The sequence below is a fragment of the Aquarana catesbeiana genome, linkage group LG02, assembly GCF_042186555.1.
Source record: "Aquarana catesbeiana isolate 2022-GZ linkage group LG02, ASM4218655v1, whole genome shotgun sequence".
Classification (NCBI taxonomy): Eukaryota; Metazoa; Chordata; class Amphibia; order Anura; family Ranidae; genus Aquarana; species Aquarana catesbeiana.
The window spans coordinates 455,114,632-455,133,160 of NC_133325.1; the positions used below are offsets into that span (position 1 = coordinate 455,114,632).

An 18,529-nucleotide genomic window follows, 5' to 3' on the forward strand; every position below is an offset into this window, starting at 1 on the left:
GGTCCTGCTCTCGGATCCAGAACTTCTGGAAGGAAGTACGTCAGATAACACAAAAATTTACAGACCGGGCCGTACCAGAGGACCCGGCATATTTTCTTTTACATGCTAATGACACCCCCATGCGGATTTACAAAAAATCCGTTGTACGTCACTTGCTAGACGCAGCAAAATCTTGCATCCCACTCTTGTGGAAATCCACTCAAACACCAACCATAGCTCTATGGCACCAAAAAGTGGAAGAAATAAATCAGATGGAAGACTTAATTCTCACAAGCCAAAACAGACAGGAAACGTATACCAAAACATGGCAATTATGGAATATGTTTAAGTATTCAGAAGAGGGACAGGCACTTAGTGGCCGGTGAGGTTATAATACACTCTGTTGATGAGGAATACATGCAGATAGATGCAAGCAGATACACATACTCGTGAATCACTATTCAGATCCCCAGCCCCTTCCCTTCCCCCATGAGTAGCCCCCCCCCCCCTTCCTCATATCCTCCCCCCCCCCCTTTTTTTTTTTTTCTTTCTTTTTTTTTTCTCTCTCTCTTTCTGATCCTGTCTATACCCATTTTACTTCACTAATCTGTTCTTTCTCTTACTAGATATTCTCTTTTCTTCTCAAAATAATAAAACAAATAGGGAACCGTTTAAACCGGGACCATGTGTCTTTGTAGTCCCACAATCACACTCAAGGCACACTGACAGACGGAGGACCAGCGGAGGGAACGATATAGATGACCTCATAGTTATATATCAGAAACTATGATGTGGTGATTAAGATGTAGGCAATTAGTGCCGCAATATCTTGCTCTGCCTCCCAAGCTTACAGAAAAGTGATGCCATGTTACTTCATCTCGTCTCAATGTGCGTTACATATTGTTTTCATACCTATGTATGTACTGTTGTTAAATGTAATCACATTATGGCTGTACATCCCGGGGAACCGGTTCTCTAATATAAATAAAAAATTAAAAAAAAAAAAAAAAAAAGGAAGACAAGCTACCAGAGGAACCATTTCCAGATGGTTGAGAGTGGCTATCTCAGAGGCCTATTGCCTTACAGGCCAGGAGAGTCCAGTTGGTATTCGGGCTCATTCTACGAGAGCTTTGGCAGTGAGTTGGGCAGAAAAAGCTGGTGCCACCCCCGAACAAATCTGTAAGGCAGCTACATGAACGAGTCTGACGACCTTAGCCCATCATTATAGGTTAGACCTGCTGACGGGTGGGGACCAGGCTTTCGGAAGGGAAGTTTTACAGGCTGTTGTCCCACGCTAAATGGGGTAAGTCTTGATTATCCTCTCGGGTGATGTTCTGAAAGACGTTTTGGGAAAATTCAAGTTAGACTTACCGGCAACTTGTTTTCCAATAGTCTTTCAGGACAGCAGTAACCCACCCTTTTATTCTGTTGCTGTAATACTATGATATAACTGTAGCCTATGTGTTGCAGCCAGGGCTGGCGGTTCTCTACAAACAACTGGTGGAAGCCTCCTGATAAAGATTTGATTGATGAGGTGTTTCCTGTGGGAGGAGGAACCATGATCTCTTGGATGCTGTCCTGAAAGACCATTGGAAAACAAGTTACCGGTAAGTCTAACTTGAATTTTCAACCCATCCAAGCAGCTGAATCCATGCCATGGCAGATAAGAAAATCAGCAAAGTTCAAGAAACCTAGCTTTTGGATACAAGTGACTCCATGTTGACAGGTTCACTTTAATAGTGTTGGCCTCAGTTACTATTCTTTTTATTTATTTATTTTTTTAAAGCAGTACTACTCTGGATTTAAAGACGATCAGGAGGGCAAAATTGTAAACTCCAGTTATGAGATATTGCTGCTGGAGTCTTTCAGAGAAATACATTCTAGGGGAGCTTTGCCTGTAAAAAAAGATTTTTTTATTTTCTGTTCTTTCTAAAAGTATGAATCAAATTAGTTTTATTGATATTTACAATATTGCATTTGTCTCTTCCATCTTATGTTTTCCTCTGCTGATTTCTATGGTTTCAATATCAACAGGTGGAGGAAAGAGACTGGAGAATGACATTTTTGCCTCAGTTTCAGGCTTGCATTGAAGCTGGGACCTACAGTGTCATGTGTAGCTACAATAGGTAAGTATCCTGCAATGGTTGCTAAATCATTTAAAGTGTGTGTCCAGGAATTAGACATTTTTTCCCCAAACCTTTCTCTATGCTTATAGAGCATTCCGCAGCATTATTTTTTTCACTTTATTCCTGTAGTGAGAAAGAGCTTTTATTACTCCACATGACATTATCATCAGCTTATAAAATGGGAAGTCCGTTCCTGTTGACATAGGCACACTCCCAGGACTAAATCTCCCAGGAGCTCTTTTCCTACTCAGTGTGTGGGCAAGCTTTTGGATTCAAGGCATTGGTTTTCTGGAGAAAAAAATCAATGGGGCTGATTTACCAAAGGCAAATAGACTGCACTTTGCAATTGCACTCTGCAAGTGCAGTTGCTCCAGACTTAGTAAATGAGTGGAAGCTCTGCTGACTTCCATCATCCAACCATGTGCAAAAATGCTGTTTTTTATTCTTCTTGCATGTGATTGGGTATTCTTTGCAAAGCAAAGCTTCATCTCATTTGCTAAGCTCTGGAGCAACTGCACTTGCAGAATGCACAGTCTGTTTGCCTTTAGTAAATCATCCTCACTGTATGCATGTAGAGGTAATGTTGAGAGTGCAGCCACTTTAACATTCTCCCACCCACGCTATAGCCAAATTAATTGCCGGGAGGCCATCATATGACGTCCTCTCTGCTATCCTTGGTGTTAAAATCATCACAGACAGCAGGAGCCTTAACATGAGCCTGGTGTTTATTCAGCAGCATCAATCTTACAGAACTAACCACAGCTTCCCGCCCCCAGATCACATGACCAAAACTGTTAACAGTTTCCTAACATACATAAGGAACTAGGCATAACAATTGAACCTGAATTTTAACATAAAGCATACACATCATTATACTCTCGTGCACTAGCTGCCTGTGGGGCGTGTGCGGCACACTCTGTAATCACTGAGTCTGAGACTCGGCTGATCACAGATCGGCGTAAGGGACCGATCCCGGCCCCTTACAATGTGATCAGCTGTCAGCCAATGACAGCTGATCACGTGATGTAAACAGAAGATTGGTCAGCTGTCAGCGTGAGGGGGAAAAAAAACAATCACCGGCTTCTGTCAGAGGGATATTGCTGCTTGCTGTGGGGGCACTGAGCAGGAGGGAGCGGCCAGGAGCAGCGAAGAGGGACCCGCGAAGAGGAGGATCTGGGCTGCTCTGTGCAAAACCAACTGCACAGAGGAGGTAAGTATAACACGTTTGTTATTTTTATAGGGAAAAAATTAGACTTTACAATCAATTTAACATACGTAGTAATCTTAAACTTTGGATCAAGATGGGATCTGGCAGTCTAGGCCAGGATTACAGATACTGCATGCTTTGTGGAAGTAAAAGCATTTCCACTCACCATTTACTCACCATAGGACTCAAAGCTGTTATTTCTATAGGCTAAACTGACTAAATAGATTTTACTTTAACCACTTAAGGACCGGAAGATTTTCCCCTTTTAATGACCAGGCCATTTTTTGCGATACGGCACTGCGATGCTTTAACTGACAGTTGCGTGGCGTGCAACGCTGTACCCAAACAAAATTGAAGTCTTTTTTTTCCCACAAATAGAGCTTTCTTTTGGTGGTATTTGATAATCTCTGCAGTTTTTATTTGTTGCTCTATAAACAAAAAAAGACCTACAATTTTGAAAAAAAACAATATTTTTTACTTTTTGCTATAATAAATATCCAAAAAAAATAATAATAATTTCTTCAACAGTTTAGGCCAATATGTATTCTTCTACATATTTACGGTAAAAAAATCGCAATAAGCGTATATTGATTGGTTTGCACAAAAGTTATTGCGTCTACAAAATAGGGAATAGATTTATGACATTTTTATTATATTTTTATTTTTTTTACTAGTAATGGTGATCAGCGATTTTTAGCGGGACTGCGACATTGAGGCGGACAGATCGGACATTTATACAGCGATCAGTGCTATAAAAATGCAGATTACTGTATAAATGTCACTGGCAGGGAAGGGGTTAACACTAGGGGCGATCAAGGGGTTAAATGTGTTCCCTGGGAGGTGTTTCTAATGCCACGTACACACGAGCGGACTTCTCGTCGGACTGCACTTCGAATGGCTTTTCGGCGTAGTTCCAACTAAACGGACTTGCCTACACACGATCACACCAAAGTCCGATCGTTTCGAACGTGATGACATACGACCGGACTAGCAAAGGAAGTTCAATAGCCAGTAGCCAATAGCTGCCCTTGCGTCTTTTTTGGTCCATCGGACTAGCATACAGACAAACGGTTTGTTCGATAGGTATTGAGTCCATCGGAAAGATTTGAAACTTGTTCTATTTCTAAGGTCCGTCAGATTTTTCGACAGAAAAAGTCAGATAAAGCCCACACACGATCATCGAATTGTCCGACGGATTCGTTCCATCGGACCTTTGATGCCGAAAAGTCTGGTTGCGTATACGCGGCATTAGTGTGGGGCGAGTGTACTGACTGGAAGAGGAGAGAGATCGCTGTTCCTAATCACTCGGAACAGACGATCACTCTCTACTCTCCTGACAGAACGGGGATCTGTTACATTGACAGATCCTTGTTCTGCTTCTCTGTGGAGCAATCGCGGGTGGCGGGCAGACATCGCAGCCATGCGCATCAGCTCCCCCGCCATGCAGCTGGTGTGCGTGAGCACCTGTTATAGCTATTTCAAGGGTTGACGTACAGCTACGGCGATTTGCGGGAACAAGCCGACCTGCCGCTGTATAATGACGGCAAGTGGTTAAAGTGATTGTAAAGTCTTGGTTTTCTTTTTTTTTTTTTTTTTTTTCAAATAACAAACATGTTATACTTACCTCCTCTGTGCAGGTCAACCCAGATCCTCCTCTTCTCTGGTTCCTCTTTGCTACTCCTGGCCCCTCCCTCCTTTCATGTACCCCCACAGCAAGCAGCTTGCTATGGGGGCACCCGAGCCGAGCTGCAGCTCCGTGTATCTATTCAGACACGGAGCTGCCGTTCGGCCCCGCCCCTTTCTCTCCTGATTGGCTGACTTTGATAGTGTCTCAACCAATCAGGAGGGAGAATCCTGGATGGCCGAGGGACTCGTGGACATCGCTGGATAGAAATGGGGCTCAAGTAACTATTAGGGGGTGTTTGGACGGTTGCTACACAGAATGCATTAAGATAAACCTTCTGCCTTTACAACTCCTTTAACTACTTGCCACTGGGTCACAGTAAATTTACTGTGACCGGGCCGCAGCTGCAGGCTCGGCAATGTAGACAAACATTGCCGGCTTGCTTTCGGTTTTGTGTCTTGCATGTGTGTGCCGCCTGCTAACCTGCGCTGTGGTTTTGCACGGTGGACACTGTGGTTGGCGATATGGTCAGCAGGTTCCAGCCAATGATTTACATTTACGAGACCTGCTGATTAGTTGTGTCCAATAACAGCACAGAGTCCTGTGTGTACAAACACACAGGACTCTGTACACAGAGCATATATTTGGCAAAAAACAAAAAAAACAGTAAGATCTGTTAGTAAAAGCAGCACATATTACACGCATTACACTTGTTAGGCACATGGTTAACCCCTTGATTTCCTCTAAATGTTAACCAATTCCCAATCAGTGTCACGGAGACCCTTTACCATGCGATCAGCTGTGTCCAGTCACGGCTGATCACGATGTAAACAGGAAGAGCCATTTATCGGCTTTTCCTCACTCGCATCGGACAGACGCGAGTAGAGGAGAGACGATCGGCTGCTCTCCTGAAAGGATGGTCTGCGCTGATTGTTTATCAGCGCAGCCCCCCCTCGGATGCCCGCCCAAGCCCACCAGGAACACCAGGGATAGCCACCACACAGGACCACCAGGTGTGCCACCCTAGACCACCAGGGATATGCCAATGAGTGCCCAGGCAGCTGTCAATCAGTGCCAATGAAAAATGCCTGCCAGTGCCAGCCATCAGTGCCATCCATAAGTACCCATCAGTGCAGCCTTTCAGTGCCCACCAGTGTCGCCTATGAGGGCCCACCAGTGCCACCTGTCACTGCCGCCTATCAGTGCCATCTCATTGGTGCCACCTCATTGGTACTGCCTTATCAGTGAAGGAGAAAACTTGCTTATTTGCAAAATTTTATAACAAAAACAAAGAAATAAAGATTTTTTAATTTTTTTTATTTATTGGATATATTCTATAACCGAAAGTAGAAAATATTGCTTTTTTTTCAACATTTTCAGTCTTTTTTTCCAGTGGTGATCAAATACCAAAAGAAAGCTCTATTTGTGTGACAAACTCCGGAGGTCAAGTGGTTAAAGTGTATGTCAAGGCAAAATAATAAATAAACATATGCCATACACCTCTGCCATATGTGCACCTTTTCCCATGGTTTGTCTCTTTAAAGACCCTGCAAGTACAGAAAAATACTTGTTGATCTGCCAGGAATGCATTCAGCTTCTAAGTCCCATTGTGGGTTGAAAACACACAACATTTTTGAGAATTAACCACTTCAATACTGGGCACTTTCAACCCCTTCATGCCCAGGCAAAATTTTGAGCTTTCAGCGCTGTCGCACTTTTTTTGGTGGTATTTAATCACCACTGGGTTTTTTATTTTTTGCTAAACAATTAAAAAAAAATAGTTTTTCTTAGGTTCTGTTATAAAATTTTGCAAATAAGTAGTTTTTCTTCTTCACTGATGAAGCGGTACTAATCATCAGGACACTAATGAACTATACTAACTAACTAGGTGGAACTTTATATGAGGACATTAAAATGGAAATGTACCTCCATCCCAAATATGTGAATATAAAAAAGGAAAAAGGGTTTGGGACTTTAAATGAGGCATGCAGCTGGGAAGGTAACGCAACATAGTACTAATGAGAATAACTGGTAAATACACCATATCTGCGACCACATCATTTGCATAGTAACAAATTGTATACAGTAGAATATAGTAATTCGGGGAAACTTTATTTCATAATAAAAATACATAAAGGTAAAACAGCATGATGGTATAGCAGTATAATGTAGTCATAATGGTACCATAATAAAAAACATCAGACTGTTTGTTGCATGTGACTGCAACATAATAATAATGTCTGGTGAATAGACCATACGGGTGACCAATTAACCTGCATACTACCAGAATGCATACAGTATAATATAATAAAACGTATGAACCTATATTCCACATAGTGATACATAGTAGCAATGTGGCATGGCAACATAGCAACATAATGTAATCACAGTAGTGGATAAATAACAAACTCAGACTCATTGTTGCGTGTCTTCACAATAGCATAGTAACAGTTGGTAGGGTCCAAAGCGGCATGTTATAATGGATGTATGAAAAGGTTGTTAGTGTGAAAAGCATCTAATATCTCGACGCGTTTCATGGATATTTCCAATCTTCAAGAGCAGATGCGGTGTAGCTATCTATATAAAATGTATAGGAAGGTTTTAAGGGACTAACCAGAAGGCAGGCAGGAAAGGGTAAAATGTAATCTTAGAATAAGGATGATAACTTATAACGTAGTAAGTAACTTACAAAGGACCTGTGTAGATGGGTGGGGGTGCCAAGGGTCAGAACCCGCCAGGGGTGTATCGTCAATCCCGGGAGCTGAGGCGGTACCCTAAAGGCAACTAGTAGAAACGCCAGTGAAGAATAGGTATCTATGGGACGCTTGTGATATGACATAATCACATCATAACCTGTAAAAATAGGAATACTAAAGGTGACTGTGAAATACTACGTGAATATAGCAGAGTAGTTATCATTGTGAATCGAGATATGTTAATACCAACAGAGTAGAACTAAATGGTATAGCAATAGTGATGTTAGTTAATTGGGAGTGAGAAAAGGGGAAGTAAATTTGTAAAGGTGGATAGCAGCGTGGTGGCCAATCGGGGGAATGTGGAAATGAAGTAAGACTAGTACTATGTTGCTTTACTTTCCCAGCTGCATGCCTCATTTAAAGTCCCAAATCCTTTTTCCTTTTTTATCTTCACTAATGAACTATAACCTGCTCTGTACCCATCTTTTGGCTAAAGTGTGGTACTAAAGTGGTTAAATGTTGATAGCTCTGCCCAGTTTTCTCTTGCCATACTTCTCAGGCCTGCTTACACTCCCATCTCCACAACATTTGGGCCAATCATTCTGTAGTCACAAGATATGAACTAGGACGGCTAATTGTTCTCCTTGAGACAATAGGTACTTGCTGCACTTATATAGCAGAAAAACCAACCCAGTTTCTAAAATGATATTTAACAGGCAAAAAGGTGGCAAATAGGAGAAGTTCTGTTTTTACATACACTTTAATACATTGTCTTTTATTAGAGTGAATGGGGTTCCTGCTTGTGCGAATGAAAAGCTGCTAACAAACATCCTTCGCAAAGAATGGGGCTTTGAAGGCTATGTTGTCAGTGACGAGGGCGCACTTGAATTTATCATGATGGAGCACAAGTACACCAGCAGCTTCTTGGAAACGGCAATAGGTGAGTTCGGAGTTTGGCATGTATTAAAATATATCAGTGGAGCTTAAAAGAATGTCACTGGCTTTCGTCTGTTGTAATGCGTTGCGCAAACTCTTGTCGCTATATAATACTTGTATAATAATAATAATGTACTTGCCAATTAGCAAGGCAAGCGACATGAGTCAGAATATAGAAAAAACACTGACCAAAAAAAAGTGATGTTTTTTAATCTGTCATACTATACTTTTCTGTTTCCAGTTTCTGTAAATTCTGGATGTAATTTGGAGTTGGCATCTAATCTGGTGGACAATGTTTTCATGAAAATTAAAGATGCAGTTACAAATGGAAATATCACTATGGAGGTAAATTGTGTACAGTGAAAGGTGTGTCCTTCGCTATGTAATAAGGGTGTATATAATGGTAACTTACACTCACCTCACTTTATTAGGTACACCTGTTCAATTGCTTGGTATCACAAATTACTAATCAGCCAATCACATGACAGCAACTCAATGCATGTAGGGATCTAGACGTGTGGATGAAGACTTGCTGTTCAAACCTAGCATCATTTAAGTTACCTTGAATGTGGCATGGTTGTTGGTGCCAGGCAGGCTGGAGTATTTCAAAAACTGCTGATCTACTGGGATTTTAGCGCACAACCATCTCTAGGGTTTACAGAGAATGGTCCGATAAAGAGAAAATATCCAGTGAGCGGCAGTTGTGTGGTGGAAAATGCTTTGTTGATGTCAGAGGAGGATGGGTAGACTAGTTTGAGATGATAGAAAGGCAAAAGTAACTCAAATAACCACTCGTTACAACCAAAGTATGCAGAATATCATCTCTGAATGCACCACACTTTAGAACCTTGAAGCAGCAGAAGACCACACCGGGTGTAACTCCTGTCAACTAACTACAGGAAACTGAGGCTACAATTCACTCAGGCCCACCAAAATTGGACAATAGAAGATTGGAAAAACATTGCCTGGTCTGATGAGTCTCAATTTCAGCTGCAACATTCAGATGGTAGGTTCAGAATTTGGCGTAAACATGAAAGCAAGGATCCGTCCTGTCTTGTATCAACATTCAGGCTGGTGGTGTAATGGTATGGGGGATATTTTATTTTCCTGGCACACTTTGGGCACCTTTGTACCAATTGAGCATTGTTTAAATGCCACGGCCTACCTGAGTATTGTTGCTGACCATGTCCATCTCTTTATGACTACAGTGTACCCATCTTCTGATGGCTCCTTCCAGCAGGATAATGCACCATGTCACAAAGCTCGCCACTGGTTTCTTGAACATAACAATGAGATCACTGTACTCCGATGGCCTTCACAGTCACCAGATCTCAATCCAATAAAGCATCTTTGGGATGTGGTGGGAGGGGAGATCCGCATCATGGGCGTGCAGCAGACAAATCTGCAGCAACTGTGTGATGCCATCATGTCAATATGGACCAAACATCTGAGGAATGTTTCCCACACCTTGTTGAATCTATGCCACGAAGAATTAAAGTGGTTGTTAAAGAGGTTGTAAACCCTCCTGTTTTTTCACCTTAATGCATCTTATGTCTAAGATATATCTAATCACAGCCAGTCACATGTAAATACGAAAGTGCCGTGAATCGGCTCTCCTTGCCTCACACTGACCGTGTGTGGCGAAGAATGCAGATCAACGGAATCTTCTACCAGACCTGGGCAGGTAATCAGGGCACTGATCATCAGTGCCCTGATTACAGGAAATCCCCAGCAGTGCCACCAATCAGTGCCCAGAAGTGCAACTAGTCAGTGCCCATCAGTGCCGCCTATCAGTGTCCACCTGTGCCACTTATTAGTGCTCACCAGTGTGATATATTAGTGCCTCATCAGTGGTCCTTCCGTGCAGCCTCATAAGCGCACATCAGTGAAGGAGAAAAATTACATCAGTGAAGGGGAAAAAATTTACTGACAGAAAATAAGAAAAACGTTTTAATTATCAAAATTTTCAGACTTTTTTCTCTTAGTAAAAAATAAAAATCCCAGCAGTGATTAAATACCATCAAAAGAAAGCTCTATTTGTATGAATAAAAAGATAAAAACATTTATTTGGGTAATGTAGCATGACTGCGCAATTGTCATTCAAATTGTGACAGCGCTGAAAGCTAAAAAATGTCAGGCAGTGGGTGAAAGTGCCCAGTATTGAGGTGGTTAAGGCAGTTCTGAAGGCAAAAGGGGGTCCAGCCCGGTACTAGCAAGGTGTACCTAATAAAGTGGCGGGTGAGTGTATATGCTTAGTGTCTGTTTGTTAAACATTTGTTGTACTCATTTGTGCAAGTTGATCGAAAATGTCCCCTATTTTTAGCAACAGTGCCATCTAGTGGCCAAAATGTGGTATAGTTTTCTGAAATGCCTCAAATGCCACTAGCTGGAAAGGCAGGCATTAATCTCTGAAATTTTATTCAACTTGCACTAATCTTTTTTGCATTCATGCAAGAAATGTTTAAGAAGTAGACCCTTAGTATTAGGTTTACAGGTTTGATACGCTTTGTTTTGCAGATGTGATGAATAAAACTGTACTGCATCCAAAATGAGCACATCAAGTCTCTGAAAATCATGCCTTGTATTTTATATTCTGCTTACTTTATTTTCTTATAAAGTATGATAACTGGGCCTAATTACTGGCTGTTGTTTGGTTGTAGACAGTGAAAGAACGCTTATATCCTTTATTTTACACGCGAATGCGTTTGGGAGAGTTTGACCCTCCAGATATGAATCCCTACAGTGCTTTAGACCTGAGTTCTGTTCAGAGCCAAGAACACCGAGACCTTGCAGTGGAAGCTGCTATAAAGAGCTTTGTTCTGCTAAAGAATCTTAAGCACACATTACCACTGGATTTCCGGAGCATCAAAGGAAAGAAGTTTGGGGTAAGAGTTTGTCTTATTCTGTATTATTAAAAATGGCAAAACACAAAAAGACTATTTAATTCTTCATATGTGTCAAACATGTATAAAAGTATATGTTAAGGCACCAGAAAAAAACACATATAGTATCTCTGAAATACATTAATATTTGCCAATGTTTAATCCCTTTAAAAAGACCTGCACACAAAGAAATATACCTGTTGATCTGCCAGGAATGCCCTCAGCACTTCATTTCTTTTTGCGGGCTGACAGCATGCAGCAATTTTGGGGACTGAGTGGTGTCAGCCATGTCCATTGTCTTTTACTAAACGACTCAACCTTTCCCACTGTCTTTTTATCCATAGTGCAGGGACTATTTGACATGTAGTCCAAGATAAGAACAAGGAGGGCTTTATGATAACACAGAGAGAACAGAACATGGGATGGCTCTAAATTTCTGACAAGATCAATAGGTATTATTTTATTGTGCACTTAAAAACAGATGTAACAAAATGCTTATTCTTTAAAGTGGTTGTAAACCCTTACATATACCAAGTGAAGTGACTGGTCTCGGGTGATACGCAGAGATGAAACAAATCACATGAGTTGTTCCTGTTTATCTGCAGCCTATCTCCTCTATTTGCAGTTCACACAGATCAAAGGCTATTTTTGAACTTCCAGAGACAGGGGGATTGGTTGTCACACACTGCAAAGTACAGAGCTGGGTGTAATCTGAGACCTGAGTGGAGGAAATTGACACACCCTATTTTGCACAGTCTTATAGGTAAACATGCACAGCTGAGATTATCTATCGCCCTCTGTGTACTGGAAGTAGGAGGATTCTCTATGGGATTCTGTGGTGTCTGTGTAACTTGTCAGAAGTGACCCATGCAGATAGCAGAGGGAAAAGAAAGCAGACAGAAATCACACTCTCCAGTGCACACAACTCACACAAATCCAGTGCTTTGGATTGAGGCTAGTGCATGCTTTAGAAGGATATGCTTTCTTCCTTTCTCATTTTCAGGGATTACAACCAGTTTAACAAATGAAAAGGGGAAAAATTAGAGAAGTAATGGTTTACATACACCTTTTAAATCTCCTATCACACTGGGTCTGCAGAAGACTGTTATTGACTCCAGGTATATGGTCAGATTGCTGAATTCTGATATTTAAACAATGTCCTGAACTTGGCACCTTTTTTTTCACTATGGGTGAATCTATGGCCCCTTTATTACTAATAATGCCACTTATAAACACAAATGCCTGTGACTGTGTGGGCAGCACAATGTCTTAGGTGGCAAGACAGTGACTTAATGGTTAGCACTTCTGCCTTGCAGAACTAAACTTCCCAGTTCAAATTCTAACCAGGATACTGTCTGCATGGAATTTGCATGTTCTCCCTGTGCTTGTGTGAGTCTGCTCAGGTTTCCTCCCACACTCCAAAGACATGGTGGTAGGTAAATTGGCTCAACTAAATGTCCCGAAGATGGATGCCAAGTGCTTGGAGTCCCCAGGGAGAAAAGCACTATAGAAAAAAAAAGTAAACCACATTATGCTGTTGTGTTGGTGGAATGAGCAGAAAAAAGCTGGAATTCTTGGACGAATGTCATTTCTGGCACTCTTCGCATCTTGGACCAGTTATGACGTTTTTCTTCTTCTATGGTAACCATTACTTACAGAGTAGTGGTGGAAAGAGCGTAGGCGACCTCATACAACCTGCTGGTGTCACAGACAGTTTCTGAAGCTACAGAATAACAGCCACCATATAAACTATTTATATACAGTTTTTGGTAATTAGAAACTCTTTGCATGCCAGGAAAAACAGATGTTTTTTTTTATTATGACTGTTTGTTCAAATATATAATAAACAAAAAAATATAAAAGTTGTATTTAATCCAGTACAATACAGAAGTTTAACATTACTTTACTTTAAAGGAAGCTATAGCCATTTACAGTATTTCCCATTACTTCATTATACCCACTAACCTTAACCATGATCCTAAATATAACCCTTTTATGTGGGAGTGTGCTTATACCCATGCAGGGCAATTGTCAGGTTTACTTTAATGCAGACTTCCTCAGGACAGCACATACTTGCCTTCCTTTCCTTCATTGTTCACCATTCAGCTATCAGAAATAAAAGGAAAGTCCTTTTGTAAGTTTTGAGCCTCTGGTGGCATAGCTGTTATGCCCAGTTCTGTCACATTTTCTCCATACCCAGAAGGACCCCATGGATGTGGAAGGGCAGTTCACCGCCAGAGCACAGGGGAGCGCTGTCTTCTGGGGGAGTGAAGATTCGGGTAAGTATAACTGCTTTTGCCACCCTAAAAAACCTAAATGAGCATTTATTTCTTACATTGCGGGGGGCAGCTCAACTGCAAGGGAGGAGTTTTACATTCTCGGGGTGCCATGCGTTTATGTTTTTATGGATTTTGTAATAAACTTCTTCTTTCTTTATCATAATGCTTTTGCTTTAGGTAATTGGCCCATTTGCCAATGATCCCAAAGGACTATTTGGAGACTATGAACCATATCCAGATCCTCAGTATATTATAACTCCCAGGTATAGTGATAAAGTGGAGATCTCTAACTAGAAATGTAAAAGTTGCTTTGCTTGCGCCAAGCTGATCTCTTTCAGAAGGAGATCAGCAATGGCAGCTTACATTTGTACAGTACAGATTTACTTTAAAGTGACCCTCAACTCAAAAAGTGACGATTTGTTGTATTATATAGAACCTTTTAAAAATGTTAATTTATGCCCAAAGAGTAACCAACAAAAAATGTGTCTTGTTTCTGTTCAGTTCCTCCAGAAATATAGCAGTGCACTTTGAGTGCCTTGTGCCTCAAAGATGTAGAGTATATATCTGCAGAGTGAGATCATCTAAGACACTGCTGCCTCTAACTGCTATTCTCAAGAGATTTAGTGATGTAACTACTGTACTGTGCTACTCACTGTTCTCCTTACTGGAGGGAAAGATGGGAGCATAGGAATCTCATTCATTTTGTAGATCTGTTATTTTCCCACCCATCATGCTGCTTCTTGAATATTACTGCACCAGTCAGTGCAGAACAAGGCATTGTAAGTAAGTAAAGGGCAAGAGATCAGCTGCTGGCAACCTATGGGGACTATGTGGGATGTCTGCCTTTACACGCACATGAACTTTAATGGCATCCCAGTCTTAGTCTGTATGGTTCAGTATTGAGTTGGCCCACCCTTTGCAGCTATAACAGCTTCAACTCTTCTGGTAAGGCTGTTCACAAGGTTTAGGAGGATGTCTATGGGAACGTTTGACCATTCTTCACGAAGCATATTTGTGAAGTCAGGCACTGATGTTGGACGAGAAGGCCTTGCTTGCAGTCTCTGCTCAGAAGAGTTGAAGCTGTTATAGCTGCACAGGGTGGGCCAACTCAGTATTGCACCCTACGGACTAAGCCTTGTATGCCATTAAATTTCATGTGCGTGTAAAGGTAGGTGTCCCAATAATTTTGATAATAAAGTATAGATCGATAGATTTAAGTGTAGCACCCTCTAGTGTGCTACTAGAAGTAGTGCAAGTAAACCATAGTCTGGCCCAGGGCTAAGCCTGAGCCATGGAATCTGGGTCAGGGTTATTAGAGGTTAGGGCTGGGTGACTCATCCAGGCAGCTCTCTTCTAGAATGTTGGACAGTATTCTAGAAATTAGTGGGTGGGAGCTAGGAGGGTTGTTTTGCATATTTAGGAGCCCTTAGCCAATCCCTAGGAAGTGAGCCTGGCAGGGAACTAAGGCGCTCTTAAATAGACATGAGCCATGCCAGTAGGGGAGTCTGGTGGAAGATGGAGAAGCAGCGCTGAGGGAGTCTGTCGGTGGCCCTTGAGGGACCCCTGCTGGACAATGGCTCTACTTTGGGCTGGAGCTAGGGTGGCTGGCCTGGAAGGATCCTACCACAGGAGGCAGTTGGAGGAAAACTTTCTGGAGAGGCAGCAGGTTCAAAACGAGACAGGGTAAGTAGATCAGCACAGTGCAGGGACAGACGAGGGCAGAGACTGCTAGCTGTAGCAGGCCTCTCTTGAAGACAGCTGTGTGCTTAAGTCTACTTCTAACCTTGCTCTGGGAGATCTCCAGTGTGTGTCAGTCGGGTAAACTGGGAAGAAAAACAGCCAGGTGGGGTAGCATTTCCTGCAAGAAATAGAGCTGGGATCAGTGTCTACAAGGGAGCTGAAAGTGTTCAGGAAGCAGTTCCTAGCCTGTAAGGGGGTGTTGCTAAGCTAACAAAAAGACTGTTGGCTCCTAAAGGAGTGAGCCCAGCAGAGCTGTGCAAAGGATCAAGATTTGTGCAGGAGGATTGAGTAAAAGCTGTAAATAAGGGAGGATGTTTTCCCTGGTTCTGTTATTTGTCAAGTTTCGCATCCAATAATCCCAGCCCATCCAAGTTATTATTCTCTAATAAAACAAAAAAGAGACTGTTTTCAGTGTTTGGATGTTGAAGATGCTATGTGACTGGCTGTGCAGCAGTGGGCAATCCTACCATTTGCAACTCCTACAGGGGTAGTGCTACATATAGATAGATATTAGCCTTTTTTGTGTGGTTATCAAATTAGTATTTTTTAGTTGCTATATTTTAAACCTAAGTTTAATCTGCTTCTATGTTGTCTTCCCTGGTTTCCCTCCTTTTTTCACTCATCAATATGCTAATACATTTTTTGTAAAATAAAACCTTTCCATTTTCATTACTTACCTTATTTTAGACCCAGTGGCACAATCACTGGGTCTCTATGCTTCTCAATACAATGTGAATAGATAAAGGCTGGTGGAGGGGGCCAGCATTGTGCTGTACATTGTTTCCTGAAAACATCCCAGCACCCTGCCTTACTACCCCATTCAAGAGCCCTCAGCCCTGATGGAACAATGCAGCCAGCCCATGTGAGACTGAGCCTCCATGGCCAGGGACAATTAAACCGGACATAGATTTATCAAATCTTGGCCAGTTCAGCAGGGACTGGCTGAGATTCGATCTATCTATGGGCAGGCTGGTTGTACCAAAGTCGTTCCATCAATTGACTTGGGTACAGCCAGCCTGTCGGATTTTTTACATGCGATTTGATGCCATAGGCTATAGCCACTAACAGTATTAATTGTGTTCTGCCGGCTGGGAAAGCTCCCCAGAACACAATATCGCTGCCTTGATCAATACTGATTGTGTTGATCGGGGAATCGAGTGGGGTAGAAGGAATGAAAATTGCATAATTTATGGGCTGTTTAAGGCTGGAGAGGAAAGAGCTAGGCATCTTCTAGCCAGCAAATTAAGCTTGCTTTTTTTGACTTGCTGCAGTAAAATCAGAGTAAGCATTTTCTGTACAGTAGAGAATGTATACAACTGTGCGAGACTGAAGGTAAGGCTGGAGTTCTGTTTCTCTGCTCCTTTTTGTAATGCTAGATTGCTGACATATCAGTGAAGGCATTGCTGATATGTGTATCTAATCTTTTTTTTTTTTCTTTTTAGGGATGGCATCGCAGAGCTTCCAGTGCAGGTCAGTTTTGCAGCTGGCTGTGGAGATGCTAAGTGTGAAACCTACCTCTCCAATGAGATCAAAGAGTTGGTCCAATCTGTAGATATAACTATTGTATGCCTTGGAACTGGTAAGGATTTAATAGTTATACTACATTGCTATTTTTGTAGAGTAATTATAAGGTACATATATTTACCCATTTGCCATCCAGCATACATTTGTAAACTACCTGAGCAGCAAGTGGTTATGCCAGGATTATGGCTTCAGCTGCAGACATGATCCTTGTACTGTGGTACTGTGTTTTTTGTTTTTTTTGTTTGCTTGTTTTCAGCCGCTGATCAACTGTCAGATAAAAGTGATCTGTGAGGCTGTAATGGGATTGTACTGCTGGGTAGGACCCCCTCCGGTGGTTCACGGGCTCTCCCATTCTTCCAGGGAGCCTGTGATCCCAGTAAGCAGTTGGGACGGCAAGGAAAAATCTGATCAAACACGATCTCTGTTTAATCAGCTGCTTCAAAGGGCAATGGAGACATCAGGGGTCTAATAGACCCCTGATATCTCCATAAGAAGTACCTGTCACTGCCCAAAGGTATCACAAGGGGCTTGCTTACCCTCTTGTCATAGCAGTACAGTTAAGTGACAAAGTGTTAACATTTTAAAAAAAAAAAAAAAAAAAAAGAACCATAAATTAAAAAAAAAGTTTTAAAAGCACCCCTGCAAATGTGATGAGGTATCACGGCAAACGTTGAAGTGAGAGCAATAATTCTCAGGCCTTAATTTGTGATTAACTCTAAACTGATAACTTGTAAAGGCTTTTAAAGAATTACCTATGGACAATTTTAGGTACCATAGTCACAATTTCACCAACGTGCAATTTTAATCTCACTGAAAACACTGAGGGCAGTGGGAGCCATAGGCTCCTGTTGCTGTCAGTCAAACTCCTCTGAGGAGGGAGTGGGGGCGTGGCTTACCCGCACTGTGTTTGTCTATGGATGCGCACAACCCACCTCGGGAGCGCCCACACAGTTGTCCCTATAGCACACAGCTTCCCAAAGAGGCACCCATAGCAGGGAGAAGCAGGCAGTGCCTGCAGGGTTCTTCTAGTAGAGGAAGGTAAGGGACCGCTCTGTGCACTATCGTTGCACAGAGCAGGTAAGTATAACATATCAAAATATGGTAACCTGCATGAAAACTGCAGGTACACTGTGCTGCCCCGCTCTGCAGGGAAACTCTAGCAGATCAACGTGAAAGGAGCCCCCCACCCTCTGTTTATCTGTGGGAACAAGGAGAAGAAGCCCTGTCTAAAATTTTAAGCTGGCCATAGATGGGTCGAAATTTGGCCGCAACTGGATCAGTCACAATACTGCAACTTTTTTTATTTCTTTTTAAGGTCTTTATGGAGAATCATATTGATAATGAATGAGGGGAATGGGTATGTTGGGGGTTATAGGTATTACTGGAGTTCTGTTTTAACCACTTGAAGACCAAGAATTTTCTGGCACTTTTTGTTTACAAGTTTAAATCAGTATTTTTTTTACTAGAAAAATCTTGGAACCCCCAAACATTATACAGTATCTCACAAAAGTGAGTACACCCCTCACATTTTTGTAA

At 41.9% G+C, this 18,529-nt stretch overlaps 1 protein-coding gene across 3 annotated transcripts in view; it reads left to right on the forward strand.

Moving 5' to 3' along the window:
* Positions 1–18,529, forward strand: part of LOC141128363 (uncharacterized) — an 84,574-nt gene that overhangs the window by 52,316 nt on the left and 13,729 nt on the right. For all 3 annotated transcript variants that reach the window (XM_073615609.1, XM_073615608.1, XM_073615610.1), the window contains exons 6-11: positions 2,014–2,105; positions 8,415–8,572; positions 8,810–8,913; positions 11,229–11,453; positions 13,907–13,992; positions 16,912–17,048. In XM_073615609.1, the coding sequence (XP_073471710.1) occupies positions 2,014–2,105; positions 8,415–8,572; positions 8,810–8,913; positions 11,229–11,453; positions 13,907–13,992; positions 16,912–17,048 (802 nt within the window). The remainder of the gene's footprint in view (positions 1–2,013; positions 2,106–8,414; positions 8,573–8,809; positions 8,914–11,228; positions 11,454–13,906; positions 13,993–16,911; positions 17,049–18,529) is intronic.